At 43.5% G+C, this 15,422-nt stretch overlaps 1 protein-coding gene across 3 annotated transcripts in view; it reads left to right on the forward strand.

The window, feature by feature from the left end:
• nyap2b (neuronal tyrosine-phosphorylated phosphoinositide-3-kinase adaptor 2b) overlaps positions 1–15,422 on the forward strand; it is a 21,865-nt gene continuing 6,443 nt past the window's right edge. Inside the window, exons 1-5 of one of the 3 annotated variants that reach the window (XM_086203590.1) lie at positions 1–455; positions 545–889; positions 3,382–3,576; positions 7,602–7,915; positions 13,257–14,333. In XM_086203590.1, coding sequence (XP_086059716.1) covers positions 3,398–3,576; positions 7,602–7,915; positions 13,257–14,333 — 1,570 coding nt within the window. In that variant the 5' untranslated portion in view covers positions 1–455; positions 545–889; positions 3,382–3,397. Of the gene's footprint in view, positions 890–3,381; positions 3,577–7,601; positions 7,916–13,256; positions 14,334–15,422 lie in introns of all 3 variants that reach the window. The other 2 variants (XM_086203589.1, XM_086203591.1) reach the window with 2 other exon arrangements.

Consider the following 15,422-nt stretch of genomic DNA (forward strand, 5'->3'; position numbering starts at 1 on the left):
TAAAACGAGTGAGTAGGAGAAAAGAGAGTGGGGTATAATGGCTTAGGAGGACGAGTTGAGAAGCCTACAGCGAGGGAAATAGTGTCAGGAAGAGAGAGAGAGAGAGAGAGGATGACGTTGGGGTGGCTACAGTAAGCAGTGGGCGTGTTCTTGTTGTGATCTATAGATGGGAAGCCCAGTGTCATCTGCTTAGGCACAGACTGACTGTGTGGACCAGCAGGACAGAGGGAGGGGGCAGCGAATGTCATACCTGGATACCCACTCTACCTCGGTCTCAACCTTCAGGGTACAGTGGATGAGGATTTCTTTCACCTGTGTGTCATTTGTTTTTTTTGTTTTTATTTTGCATTCGGATGCATTTAAACAGAATGGAAGACATTTCTGGAAAAGTAGTTTTTTAAAAAAAACGTATATATTTAGAAAGATCTTATCTGCAACTGCAAAGGGAGTTTGAGGTGAGAGTGCGTTATTGTGTATGTGTGTCATGCTTGCGGTCGCGGCGGGTGCGGTCTGTTGCTATACTGCATCTTTCATCCATCTTTAGCATGTGCTGATGTGGGGAGCAGTAAACCTGGCACCTGGCTAGGACTTTGATACCACCTGGACTAGAGGGGTCGCATCTCCCCTTTCTGCCCAGGGGAGGGAGCATTGGGGTTGGGCACCCAAATGGCCCAGCTCCCCTCTAGCACCAGCCTAATCCTGGGTCACTGGGACTCCTTCTAACAAGCCAATCAGTTGGACCATACAATGGATGGAAGTCTCTGTGGATTTGAGTGGAATCGTGCACTGGTGCTCCAGCATAGGTCAAAGCTCACAAGTGTGTACTGGACTCATCAGGAGAAGACAGAAGTCACACTGGTACCTAAACCAGCAGGGACACAGCTCCGTTGTAAGTATGATATTTGCCTTCAGTGTCTCACTAAGACACTAAATTACCTTTTCTTTTTGCACCATTCGCATCCAACACATACAACGTATAGCCTCCACCCCCCCAAAACAAACAAACAAATGAAGAGCTGTCAGGTGCAGTATCTATATGTCCATGGATTTGCAGGTTATTTTAGCCATTGTACTGCGCTTGTGTGTGTGTGTGTGTGCATGTGTGTTTTGCATGTGTGTATATGTGCACGCATGCATGAACGCGTGCGCCCACACATGTTGTCACCAAGACTATTGGCCTTGCAATCATCTTGACATTGTGTCTGTAGAATATCCACGCTGCCCTTCTCCCGTGACACTGTTGCCTGGAAACAGAAACGGTGTGTCACTTTCATTTTACTTTTCCAGCAAAGTGCACATCTGTGTTCCAACTGTTGAAGCCTGTGTGTCACCTGGGTCAAAGGAAAAATCAGAAAAAAAAGACAGGAAAAAAAGACAGAAACAGAGAAGGCATCAAGCGAAGGGAACAAGGTGAGAAGGTGAAATTTAGTAGTTGAACTGAAAGGCTTTTATCGGAATGAGCAAAGAAAAATAACACGGCGTTATGATGAGTTCCACGGGGTGACAATACAACGTGAAACGCTGGGTCGATAGAAACAGTGTGATAAACAAGCTGATTTCAGTGCAGAGTGCTGCCGCAGGCTTACAGGGATTAGGCAGACAGGCTTAATTCAGCTCCACCACTGTTTGAACTGTGCCTTCCTATTGCTGCACCATTAACACATTGTATCGGTGCACCGCATTTCTCCATACAAACCAAGTCTCATTCCATTAGTGCAGTTTCAAATGTCTAACAGCGCCTGTGCATCAGCGATAAAACCTAATAATCGGGGGGGAAAGCATCTCTACACCACTTGACACCAGGCTTACGTGCCCTAGTTTGAACTCCACGATGGTGATTTTGTCCGTCTCTTATCCGGCCTGGCGTCATAACTGTAAAGCTAAAGAGTGTGTGTAGTTGGGAGTGGAGCCGCATGATAAACCCACTGACCTGCTGGGACCCATGTTGAACTAGACACACACAAGGTAGAGGGATGCTGAGGATGGCCAGACAATGGCTAGCCTCTCAATTGGCCCTGCAATCTCCATCTGGCTGCCCTCCAAGCACTCCCCCTCCTCCTCCTCCACCACCTCCTCCCCTACACACACACACACACACACACACACACACACACACAAACATACATACAACTATCACAACCCCCCCCCCCCCTCACTCACTCTCACACTCGCTCACACGTAAACAAGCATGAGTCTTAGGCTGATCTGAATACACTGACCTACATAAAAGCATGTGCTGTCTTCTTCTCTTTCACTACTGGACTCTCCAAAACCACATTAGGCTGTTGCACAATGTTTATACTATATTGTGTCACTGCATTTTCTCTTTTCAAACATACTGTACGTACATGCAAAAGGAGCAAACCGCGCGACAATTGCATGGACGTGAAAGTCTCACACGCTTTCTAACGCCTGTCATAGATGCCGTCTGTAATCGTCTTTTACAGAATCAACCCAGGAGCGACTCCAGGAGACTATTTTTAGATTTTAAATCAAAGCTTGATGATTATCTACTCTCACTCACCACTTCTTAAGTATACCTGGGCAATGTGATTCAACCAAAAGCAAACAGCTCCAACTTTCTCTTTTTTTTAACAAAGCTTTGTTTTGTTTTTGTCTGCACTGTTAGTATATGAGTTTTATTCCATTAGATAACGATGTGGCAGTGGATGAAACATATCTCCACATGCTACAGTCCATCACAAGCTTAATAATAGTCACATGACAACCTCTTTGCCATTGTAAATCAAAAATACCATTTAGAACAGGCAGAAATTGATGTCAAAGCGATTGTATTTGCTCTAAAACATTGTACAAATGTAAGTTAATGAGGTGGCTGGTGAACGTATATATGCAAAACACTGCAGTCTTAAAATAAGCTAATTTCATATGTGCGTTCAGTCCCGGGAGTACGACATTCTCACATCCGAGCTCAACACGTTTTCTTACAACTGCAGATGAAAGCTCCTGTTTAGTTTCATTCAGACAACTGGCTCGTTTGCAGCCAGGAAATGTGCAATCAAAACTGAGAAAATGAGCAGCCTGTACTGGTTCTTAGGCAGAGGAGAAAAACAGATACACTGAAACTGAAGGGTATGACTAATTGCAGCAAGAGATCCTGTTTACTGTTTGCATATCTGCATGTGCATATTAGCATTTGTGTGTGCGCTCCACTCGATGCACGCCTGGATGCTGCAACAATCCAGAGGACTGGATACTCTTATGGACACAAGTCAGGTGTTTAACTCTAGCGCAAAATAAGGTTTTCTTCTCACCTCACCTTGAAAAGTGAAGGTTAAACGACTAATCAGTGACATTTGCAAATGTTTGATCCTCCTTTACAAATAATTACAACTGCTTTTTTTGTCATTTCTTTATTAGTGGAAACGCTTGAAGAATGATGAGCTCCAAAGAAGAGGAAACTCTCCGTTTTTTCCAGTATGTGGAGGAGAACGGGCTAAGAGCCTACAACGGCCTGGTAGCTCAGAACCTGGACCACGCCAGGAATGAGAGAAATAAGACATTCCTGCAGGAGAAAAACGACAAGAAGAGAAAACAGGAGGAAGCCATAAGAAGGTAAGAGGCACAGGTGTTTAAAAACAGGACAATGACAGATTAAGTCACACAAAGATTGCCATCGCAGACATCAAGTCAAGAGTGTGTTTTGTCTTTCTGTCTTTTGGGACACTGATGAACCAGCGAGCATTTTATGAATTAAACTCACCACTCATTGTGCAGCATGCCAAGATAATTCTTCTGTAAATGGGTTCACTTCAGGGAGAGGTGGCGAGGAATTGGGACAAGTGGCCAGAGGGTCCCTGTTGTAATGGCAGTTTGCCACATTTTGAGGATTGCAAGCGTGGACTGGTACACCCCATGATCTATAGAGGATAATTAATTTTTCACTTTTAGACTTATTTGGGACTTGTCCTTGGATTGAGGTCATCGCTGCTCCATTTTTGAGATGGATAGCTATTAAAATGAAGAAAGATAGAGGAGGCCATGATAGAAAAAGTGTTAGAATGTACTTAGAATGAGCACGTTTAGGATTATTCACGTAGTCATTTTCATAAATAGCATGTAAACACATAGGCTCTTCGTAAATGCAGGATCTGTAGATTTTGGGACCCTAAACATGCTGATTTAAATCTGTTATCGTGTTTGAGCAGCCTTTGGTTCCATGCAGGTAAACAGTCTGTGTGGAGAGCTAAAGAGGCAGAATACACTGCCTGATATAGAGGCTCAGAACCCATCTGCGAATCCTGAAATGACATAATCATAGTTTCAACCTCACTCTCACATCTCAAGTATCGCCCGGCCTCGATAGCCAGGCTCCACTTAGCCCCAGAGACAATTTATTGCTGTTTAGAAAGTTGCATCACTCACAGCTTGAGTTCTTTAAGTGTTCTTCACTTAACGGGGGCAAGTCACATTCGCCAAAGCAACCTTTTTGCAGGTTGTGATGAGCATGAATATTTATAGCGGTTTTGCCATGCACAGCAACATTACTGTCCACTATCCCGATTCTCGAGCGTATCAGAAGCACGCCCCGGTAGCGTGACCGGCACGTGGACACAGCGTGCCCGTGTTGTGAGGTAGAGTTGCGAGCAGTGAGTCATGGTGGATGATCAGGAAAGATTGTAGAGTGAGTTTTTTTAAGTGATAGTGATAAGTTGGAGTGATGGATTCTTTTTATACTCCTTACCAAACTGGACAATCAATGCATAAGGATGCTGCATGCCAAAGAGACACCAATGTAGAGGATTCTGGGAAATGTTGTCCAGGGTGTCATTATTTGCATCTGTCAGCTTTAGCCGTATATCAGATTTAGGGGTTTGAGGGGCTGAATTTTTTTTATTATCCTCAGGAGATTTATTCGGGAACACATTTGACCAAGAGGTTCTGATACAAAAAAAAACACACAAAAAAAACAAAAAAAAAAACTCTTTCTCTATGACTGTGGTAATCTTGTTAGTATGTTTTATACTTTGCATGCATGTCCCAACTTGACCTAGCATTTGAACCTGTAATTCCAGCAACAGCAAGACAGTTTGATGCAGTTTGGTGAATGTTCCAGGACAAGATGACGCCTGAGGAGAGTGGCATCTACTGTCCCGTTATCCTTCCACTGTCTTTCAGCAAAGCTGAAATATTAATACACAGTCACTGGAGGAAGAGTCTGAAAAATAACTGGATTTTTCATGAGGCCTATAAGTAGGTCAATGAGACGACCCATTTTTACAGTAACTGACAGCGTGAATGAGAGTGCGAGGATTCATGTGTGCATGCTTGTATTTGTGCATGTGCAAGCATGCACACGCGTGCTTTTGTATTTGAGTACATAACAGGAGAATTGAATATCTCAGTGTGAGGGAGAGCGGGAGAGGAATAATGGACTCTGTGATTGAGTGAGAGAGATAGAGCTTCTTAGAGCAAATGTGTTTAAGAGTGAGGGGAAAGACAAAAAAGCTGTTAGACAGAGATTAAGTGTGAGCTCAATTTGCAGGAGATGTGTTCTGCCTGGTGACAGCTGGAACAGCCACTGGCCAATCAGAACACCTCATTAGGTTTGAGTGAGGCGGGCCTTCCTGCGTGCTATGATCTTTGCCTGGCTTTCATTTCTTCTCTTCACCAGGAGAAGTTATTGGCACAGTCACACACAAAGATTCACACAGCTCCACTTCATCATTGAACATACACACGTCGACACACACGGACACTTTCTTTCTTCTGTGTTTACATTAAAAAAAATCATTTTCTTGTGTTTTTTTTTTCTTCTAAGACCTCCATTTGTGTTAATTTCCAATAACAGCAACAGAGTGAGTGTTCAGTCCCACCTGTGGTCTGTTCTCCAGCCAATCACCGGGCAAATAACCTATAAATAACCCAGTCACTGCTCCTCCAGTCACATCCACAGACATAAACAATCCATGTGTGCACCCACAGAAGTCAAGAGGGAGGGATTGTTTTTACTGTCCTGCTGCCACCTGTAGCTGAATGCTGAGTGAAGATTTCTTACTTCCTGTAAAAGATGTTTTAGCATAATAAACCCAGAAAAACATGTTTTTTTTAGCTGCCTATAATCTGATAACACTCACTGACACTGCACACAGCACCCTTGTATTATAGAGCCAGACATCTATGAGCAAAAGGTGACATGCACATGCCAAAGCATGATGACGTGCACGTGTACTTTATTATTGTTGCTGGTTTTGTGTCTGGTTTCTATGGGTACCATGTTGCTAGGCAAAGTTAAGTCCCTGACCAATGATCCCACCCCGCCAAGAGCCTTCTGTTCAGCAGCTGGCCGGGGGGAGTCAGAGTCAGCAAAGTCACACACTGAGGGGTCACACACACACACACACACACACACACACACACACACACACACACACACACACACACACACACACACACACACACACATGCACGCACATGTGAACACACACTAGATAGGGGATTTGTACAACCGTGCATGCAAATTCATCATGCCATTTGTTTAAACACTACAATCTCTCACATCAGGCTTAATTATGCTGTCCTGAATCACAGAATGAATAAATAAACTGCATTCAGTACACTTTTGCAAATAATTTTCCCTGAATGCTGTCAGATTTCCAGCTCATCTCTCTCACACACACACACACACACACACACACACACACACACACACACACACACACACCCCTCCTTTCCCCATTACCATGCCACACTCAGACATCATTAACGCACCATTCAGGCCAATCATCCATTTATAGGGATTGATTGTGTACAGGCCAGGGGGACTTCCATGGTGTCATTACTGTATGTGTGTGTGTGTGTGTGTGTGTGTGTGTGTGTGTGTGTGTGTGTGTGTGTGTGTGTGTGTGTGTGTGTGTGTGTGTGTGCGTGTGTGTGTGTGTGTGTTTCTGTGTGTGTTCTTGTACTTACAAGTCCTACAAGTTACTACATATTAAGGACTAGAATATGTATTTAACCAACATAGTGAGGACATTTTTGGACAGTGAGGACATTTTAGCCAGTTCTCACATCTTCAAAGGGCCGTTTGAAGGTCAAGACTCGGTTTTAGAGTTGAGGTTAGAATCAGATTCAGGTTAGGTTTAGGGTCAAGGTTAGGGTCAGGCAGTCAGTTGAGATGGTTAGGTTTAAAGTGAGGGGCTAGGGAATGCATTTTGTCAATGAAAGTACAAGGATGTGTGTGTGTGTGTGTGTGTGTGTGTGTGTGTGTGTGTGTGTGTGTGTGTGTGTGTGTGTGTGTGTGGCATTGCTCACATGCAGGGTTAAACTCAAATTAATAATTTTCCCTACAAGAGACCCTGTTTTTGTTGTCGCTAATTCATCAGTTGCTCTTTTTCTATATGTAGCATGAAAAGCACACGTCCTCACACCTGATACTGTAAGTGTGTGTATGATATTTGCTTTTGCTGTTGCTTCATGAGAAAGGATGCAGGAATCATTTTATCTATATCGTATCATCTCATTCTTTCTCTAGTAAACCATAACCTGATGATACTTAATTCATTTTTAAAGTGTCTTTTAGTTTGGCATCAGATATCACATCTCCTCTTCTTCTTTCCTTCCCTTCTCTTCCTCTGTTTTAGGACGGGTGAGGACATAGCGACTGAGGGCAAACACTTACGTATGGGCTCTATCACTATGCCAGACCCCCAGGAACGTATGCCTATGCCCCATCCACATGCCCTAGCCTGTGGGCAGGGCTTCTCTGTACGCTCCCAGTCCCTTCACTCTGTTGGTGGTGGGAACAGTGGGGGTGGAGAGGAAGAGGTTGGAAGTCCTACCTCTAGGAAGCAACCCCCACCCAAGCCCAGGAGGGATCCGGCCACCAAGCTGAGCATATCGTCTGAGGCTGTGGACCACAGTCCCATGACCACCTGCCGTGAGGAGAAATGTGACGGTGAGTGGTGATGGCACTTCACACCAAACTGCTGCGCTATATATAGATTCCCTCTGCAGTGCCCTCTTCAACAGCCTCTCCTCCACAATGACAGGCCATCTAGTCATACATCCATACTGCATGTGGCGGTGGTAACCACAATGAGGTTTTTCAAACCACGATCCAAGTATGCAGCCCAATGTACTTGACTATTTTGTGAAGAACCATTATTGTGTTGCGTGTAGGTATATTCCACAATCGTCTATGTTTGTTATCTCAATCCTCTTTGAGTTTCTGTGTCTTTCAGATAAACAAATACGAGACAAAACAAACTTGTTCATACCTCCACCACCATAGATTTGATGTATTCTTTAAAGATAATTCAATTTACTTAAAATATTTTGTATTTGCACACTTTTTCAAGAGCTATGTCGAAGACATCTTGGTATTTTGCTTAAATATTTTGAGACTAAAACAAGATTTTTGCTGCTGAACCAGTTTACTCACCAGAAAGAAAAAAAAAGCAACTAACTGATGAATAAATGCAAATGTTTGCAAGTGTTTGACATATTTGTTGCTTGTTATACTTTACAATCATTGTCTTGAAAACAAAAAAATCCGGCTTTGTATTCTGTCCCAATTTCTTTTGCTGTGACTATGTTCTAGTGTGATTATTAGCTCTCTGTGCATCTATATGTATATAATTAAGCTCCAAAATCTGACTTCACTCCTGCAGATGGATCAGAGTAGTCCGCCAGCTCGAGCTGGTTGTCTGGTCATGCAGTCAGCAGTCAGCTGATCCCAGGGCAGATAAACTGTCGTGACATTGCTATAACCTCATAAAAACCAGGTTCTTCATGGGTAACTACCAGTTTAGCTTTCACATGGGAAGACGTGATTAAAAGATGTCATAATCAAGATCTAGTGGCTCCCTGCAGTAATCTCATTTGTTATTTGGCATGGATGGGAAGCTTTAATAGAGCAGGAATTCCATCCATCCATTTTCTATACCACTTACCTGTTAAGGGTCACGGGGGGCTGTAGCCTTTCCCAGTTGACATTGGACAAGAGGTGGGTTTCACCCTGGACGGGTCGCCATTCTGTCGCAGGGCCATCAGGAGCAATTAGGGGCTCAGTATCTTGCTCAAGGACGCTTGGACATGGTCACCGGGGGAAGTGAGGATTGAACCAGGGACACTTTGGTTGTGAGACGGCTGCTCTACCTCCGAGCCATGCTGGCCCTTTAGAGCAGGAATTAATTGAGCTAAAGAAATGTTTCCCTAAACAAATCACATTTGCAATCTGCTGCAGTAATGCACAAAACAATCACTCCTGGTAAATGAGCTGAGCCTTACTACTATCACTTATACTGATGCGGCAGGTGGCTGGGAGAGCAAAATATTATAGGTTGCAGGAAGCTTCGACTCCATTTCAGTTTGGATGCTTCATTGCCAATGTGATGTGAAGGGAGTCGCCCAGCCTGGCTCAGATTGGTGGGGATCTCTATGTGCACACAGATCTTCCTGGGCACCACGGCAACCATCCCACAGAAACAAGACCCCCTGCAGCCCAGCCAATCACCACACAACTGCTCAGCTCGAGCCAATGGGACGGTAGAGATGCTGAAGTCTGCGGCTTTACAGCCAATCAGACTACGAGTGTGGGGGTGTTCCTGGCTGATGGGAGGGTTGCGTGCTGTGTAGCGGGAAGGGGAGGAGCTTGTCGGAGTAGAATTCATTCAGGAGGAGCGATTGACCTAGATTCTGTTTCCCCAGGAGGCGAGGGGGGTTGCGGGTAAACATTCACTACGGGGGTGGGTGGGGGGGGGGGTAGAAAAAGGAGCAGTCGAGAGAGAGTGAGAGAGAGAGAAATGTTTGGAAGGATGGAGTCATCAGCAGTGAAGAGATGGATCCACCACACAAACCTATCAGTGAAATAATGCAGCTGGCAGCTGTGGAAAAGAGGCTCAGGTTCTCTTTGTCACGTACAAAAGGTGACACAGAAATCACATTTACCCATCACCTCTGCGTTCTGCCAAATATTCTACTAACTCCTGATTATTGGAGGTAATGTGAAGAGACTATGGAGCAACAAACAAGCTGTTGAGCAGTCAAGACTATTTTTCCATTCAGCTAAAATGGACATCAACCAGATAAATGAATAGAAAATTAGCCAGAGAACAAAAATAATGTTTCTATAGCAGCATCAGTCAGCCACAGGTAGCGGTCAATTTTCACTCAGAATAATGGCAATTAATGAATAGACATATCTGATGCACTGCTCTGTCATTGCCCTCATGTGTTTCTGGTTGCTGTATGTAGACGCGTCCAGACAAAACCTCCTGGATGATGCATCTATCCCATAATATTAAGATGAACCAACTCCAGTTGGACCTGTTAAGTTTTCCTGTATTTTTCTGTCAAAAATATCTTTTTAATTTTCATTTTAAATACGATTAAAGTCATGTTCTGCCCTGCTCTACACACTGGGTTTCCAGTTCCATATTTCACAACAAGGTGACGTCAGCTGGTCGTCGTTTTCATGCACGGCACCAAATACAGGGATGTGCCCATAACAGCGTGTCCCTGAAGTTTTCTTCAAGCAGCTCTTTCAGGGCTACGCTTCAAGTTTTTACAGGTTGTTAAATTTCTTACAAACAAGGAGGTGTTACAAGGTGTGAAGGAGAGTTGGAAAGAGAAATGTTGCACTTGTTGCTGCTCATAAAATTTATACAGTGATTGGACACGGCAAGCATGACATCATCCCCTTGGTTTGTTTGCTCCTGGTTTGAACGCTTGAGTTTGGCTGAGAATTTGGCTGTCATCGAAGTGTTAGGTTTTTTTTTTGTGTTTTTTTTTTTTTCCACCAGTGGTGACCATATTTGGATAAAGGGTTGGGCGGTGGTTGAGCACCTCTATCCTGACCTGTACAATTGTACAGCCATGGTAGCAATTTGTCACACAGTAGCAAGCTGATTTATTGTCTAATGCACTACGAACAAGACTTTAATTTACAAAACAGACACCTCGACCGACTGAAATGACATCAAACTGTAACAACTGAAACCATAAACTCATTAGGACAGGTCAGGTAATAAATCAAATGCAAAGTACAGTTATTTGCTCCAAGACCTTTATACAAAATTGACTTTTTGGACAAGAAGAAGACTTTCAAACTGGCTTCACACTTGAGGGACAGTCCAGTTCTTGTATCTTACTGTTGATTCTAATACTTATTTCAGTATGTAGTGCATTCCAACCACATGTGTTGTAAAACAATTCCTGGGGCAGGAAGTGAGACTTTTTGTTGCTACAAGTGGGCAGAAATAGAGTATAAGAGAAACCCTGCAATGCAGTAAAAATCTGAAGTCTTTAGGACAGCACTTCAGTGACATGTGACAGCTGTGTAGCGGTAAACACTGTCCTCCCAGCAACATGAGCATTATAGTCACCACAGAAAAGTCCTTAAAGTTTGTCAGTCACCTTTGCAGTGAGCTGTATAAACCGGTTCAATCCTTACAACATATCATGCTCAGGACATTTATTTCTTATGTTTTAAAAGCTCTCTCTGTGTTACATTATGATTTGAGATATATCTGGTTTGTGTCACCACAAAGCAATGCAAATATTGCTAGGCGTAAGTACTCAGTGATAATCATAAACGAATAGCTTGCTTACAAATGGTGCCTCTTAAATAAGGAAACTTAATATGTTCTGGGAAAAAGTGAAAAATAGATGTCAAGAGAAATAGAAGGACAAGTCGTAGCAACCGCTCAGGCACCAAAGACATGCTAGTTTGTCCATTCCCGACTTCTGTAAAAGCAATTCGGAGGACTGCGAAGAAAAGGAACCGCTAGATGTGAAGAGCTCATTGTAAACAAATGAAGACATAGTGATGAATTTCAGGTGAACATACACTAGTGGGAATTGTTGTTTATAACTAAAAATATTCCATTTTGATAAATAGTCCCTGCCTCAAAACATTTAAAGTAAAATACTTCTATAGAAGCTCTACACACGGATCCATTAAAATTTTAGCTGCATGTCCTTCACAGCCACAGATTCTGACCGCAAATAACTCCGACACACAGTTAAACTTTAATCTGTAAAGATCAAGGTTGTTAGACTCTGTTGTATAAAATGTATATATACTGTACCCATCCTCCTTTTCTGTGTGTGTGTGTGTGTGTGTGTGTGTGTGTCTGTAGGCATGAGTACAGTAGTGTATACGTGCGTGTATGTGTGCATCTCGTGATGGTGGTGAGTCATACAGTTACAGGAACTCAATGCGTGTGTCTGGGCCATCTGCCGTCTGAATTATTAAAGGTGTAAAACCTGCAGTTTGAGGATTTCAGACATGATCTGGCTCTTAACTACACTTATCTCCCCGACCGATTGGAGGAAAAAAAGGACACTCCCATCCAAACATTTCAGCATCTGACCTAGAAATACATTTTGAACAACATCTTAAAAAGCACCGTCCTCTGTGGATAAACTACTACTGAGTCTGTGCTTCACTGTAGTATCTGGTCAAATGAGTTCTGGTGAGCTCTGTAGTATAACGTCACTGCACCACATCTAAAGTGATTCACACTGCAATGCTACGTCACCACTATCAGAAAGAAGCTCCACAGTGTGTGACCCAGATACCATACTCACATACCGCTCTACTGCTATATATGTGACCTAGAAACATGCATATGCCTCAACTATTCCCACATATCTGACTCAAGATATCGCTCTCAGCGAAACGAGATGACCTACATCTGACCCACAGAACTCAGCTGTACATTAAAGCTACAGATTTGCCTCAGGATTCATGTTTGAAATCATTCACAAAAAGCAGATACTCTTCATTCCTATAAACCCTATGTATGGATACAGCCCACCTCCTGTGTTGCTTTGATTTGGACACATGGTAAAGCAGCAACCAAGGAGCAATGGCATTACATGAAAAATCAGCAAACACAATGCTGGATAAATGAAGAAGCCCCAAATAAATCATGTACTGTACAGTGATATGATACAATGTAATTCTCGGATGCCGGGGAGTAGAGCTTTAAAATAAGCCGTGTACACACTCAAAAATAGAGGAACCAGAATAAACAGTGCTCTTCTGTCCTCTTAAAGAGGTTACAAAAGAAACCATCCAGGAAAAGTTCTTCAAAAGAGTATCTGCAAGTACAAAACAGTACTTGTCTCATGCCTTCATGGTTGAGTGTGGAGGGTAAGGCTGCACCATGTGCTGTTACAGTTAACTATTGCAGTTTAATTAAGAACAAACATACTGGATGCCTGTTCGATATTACAGTGCTTGTGAAAACCTACTGGACTTGTGTTCAGACTTTTTCTTTTTCTTCTAGCAGCTCAAGGATGCAGTGAGGACTGCAGGAGAGTGCCACCTCCCAAACCTAAAAGGAATCCTAACACCCAACTGAGTGTTTCCTTCGATGAGTCCTACATTAAGAACCACGGAGGAAGCGGGGTTTGCCCTCCCAAACCCCTCCACCACATTACCTCCCCCTGCAAACGCAACCCGTCGCCACCACAGAGTGACGAGAGCCCGACAGACGACTGTGAAGATGAACCAGTCTACATAGAGATGGGTGGGATTGATGTTGGAACACGAGAACTGTTGAAGAGTGAGGATGATGAGCCAGGGGAGTCTGTGTATGAGGAGATGAAGTATCCAGCTCTGGATGATATGGAGTACCGCACTGACCCCGTGGGATGTCGTTCAGCATGTCCCACCCCAGCACCGTACGACCCTGAACCTCTGAGTCGTTGCTCCACACCTCGAAACATTCCACTCTGTGACATTCCTGCTCCCTTTCCCAATTTACTCACTCATCGGCCTCCCCTGCTGGTGTTCCCCCCGGCTCCAGCCCAGTGCTCACCCAACTCAGACGAGTCTCCCCTTACCCCTCTAGATGTAACCAAACTGCCCATGCTGGAGAACCAATCCTACAGCAAATCCCCAACATCTTCAACCGAGCCTCCCACCTCAGCACACATCCGCAGGGAGCTCACCGCCACCCCAACCCTCACCGTGTCTGGACGCTCATCAGCACCTCCTCTTCCCTGCACTCTGTACAAATCCTCCACCTCTTCCTCTTATCAGCGCAGTCACTCCGCTTGCCCATCACCAGTTAGCATGGGCCGTTGTCTCACTCCCTTGAGCCTCATGCGCACACCTCCGTTTGACGCTCCAATGCCGTTCCCAGGGGGTCTGCCACGGAGCGCCTCTGCCACCCCTCACGGCAAAGGCTCGCCACCTCAAGATGGTGTGGGGCGACTCCACGGCTCAATGCAGAATGTTTCAACTGGGCGTTCACGGACACCCACCAGCCCACTGGATGAACTAACCAACCTGTTCACTACAGGCAGGAATATGCTGAAGAAAAATGCCAGTGGTAGAAAATCTAAGGAGCCTGGAGAGAGTGAGTCATTTCACACATTTTTCTAAAAAAGCTGTTCTCTTAAAAATTATAGATACCTTGCTGTTATATTTTTAGATAGGCAGAGGAGCAAAAACACTAAATTTAACAACCTAATGACAAAAAGAATCGAAACAGCATCAGTATACATGCAAAAGTGGACAACATGGATGTTGTCATTTACTAAGTGCTTTAGCTTAAGCAAACTGGTCCTCGGCTCCCTCATCTGTGATAACATAATGTATCGCTATTTCGTATAACTAATTTAGTTGAAACCCCGCTAAATTAGTAAGCTGTAGTAGAATTAATCACTTTTACAGTGCCATGCAGGGTTTGTGGCTCCCTCTGCAACCTTCCATTTGTTTAATCTAAACCCAGCAAGCCAAGTCTGATACAGATAGTATCATTAAATCTGAGGGGATTACAGACTAAAGCGGACAGCAGGTCTCTCAAACCTACTCATGGCATTAGGCCATCAGGCGGCATTATTTTTTAAATATGTAAACATCATGTTTAAATACAGATAGCTATGCCACACTGCCAAAATCAACAGAACACGAGTCAGAAAATCTCTAGAAGGTGTACACACAGTTTCAAAAAGTTGAAAAATAAACCTATTTGTTCTCACACAATCTGCAAGCAACATGATTAATCAGTCCCAAAGTAACATGTCATCCTTATGCATAATGTAGCCATTATCTTTGTGTCAAAATAACCAGGATTCCTGAATGTTTTAACATCAAATGTACTTGATGTCAAATAATGAAACATTGATAACTGTAAGCATTAATGCAAACTAAATAAGCAAGAGTTTCTTTCATAAATGTATGAAGGCTGTATAATTTATATAGTAGTATATTATGCATTATTTGAAAGAGGTTCCGTGTGTTTCTAATAAATTAATAGAGACCAGATGATACCTGGCTCTACAGAGCTGAGGTTTACTGTCTGAATGAATTTTAAATAATGATAATAAAACCTTCAGTGATTACAGGTTTATTCAAATGCAGTCTGAACATAAATCATAAAAGAGCAGCTAAAGAACTCACACATCTATCCTTACTCAGTGCTCTTAGCAACTACAACATAGCA

Source organism: Aulostomus chinensis, chromosome 5, assembly GCF_037954235.1.
Source record: "Aulostomus chinensis isolate RoL2024-O1b breed Wild chromosome 5, RoL_Achi_v1.0, whole genome shotgun sequence".
In the NCBI taxonomy this organism is placed as follows: domain Eukaryota; kingdom Metazoa; phylum Chordata; class Actinopteri; order Syngnathiformes; family Aulostomidae; genus Aulostomus; species Aulostomus chinensis.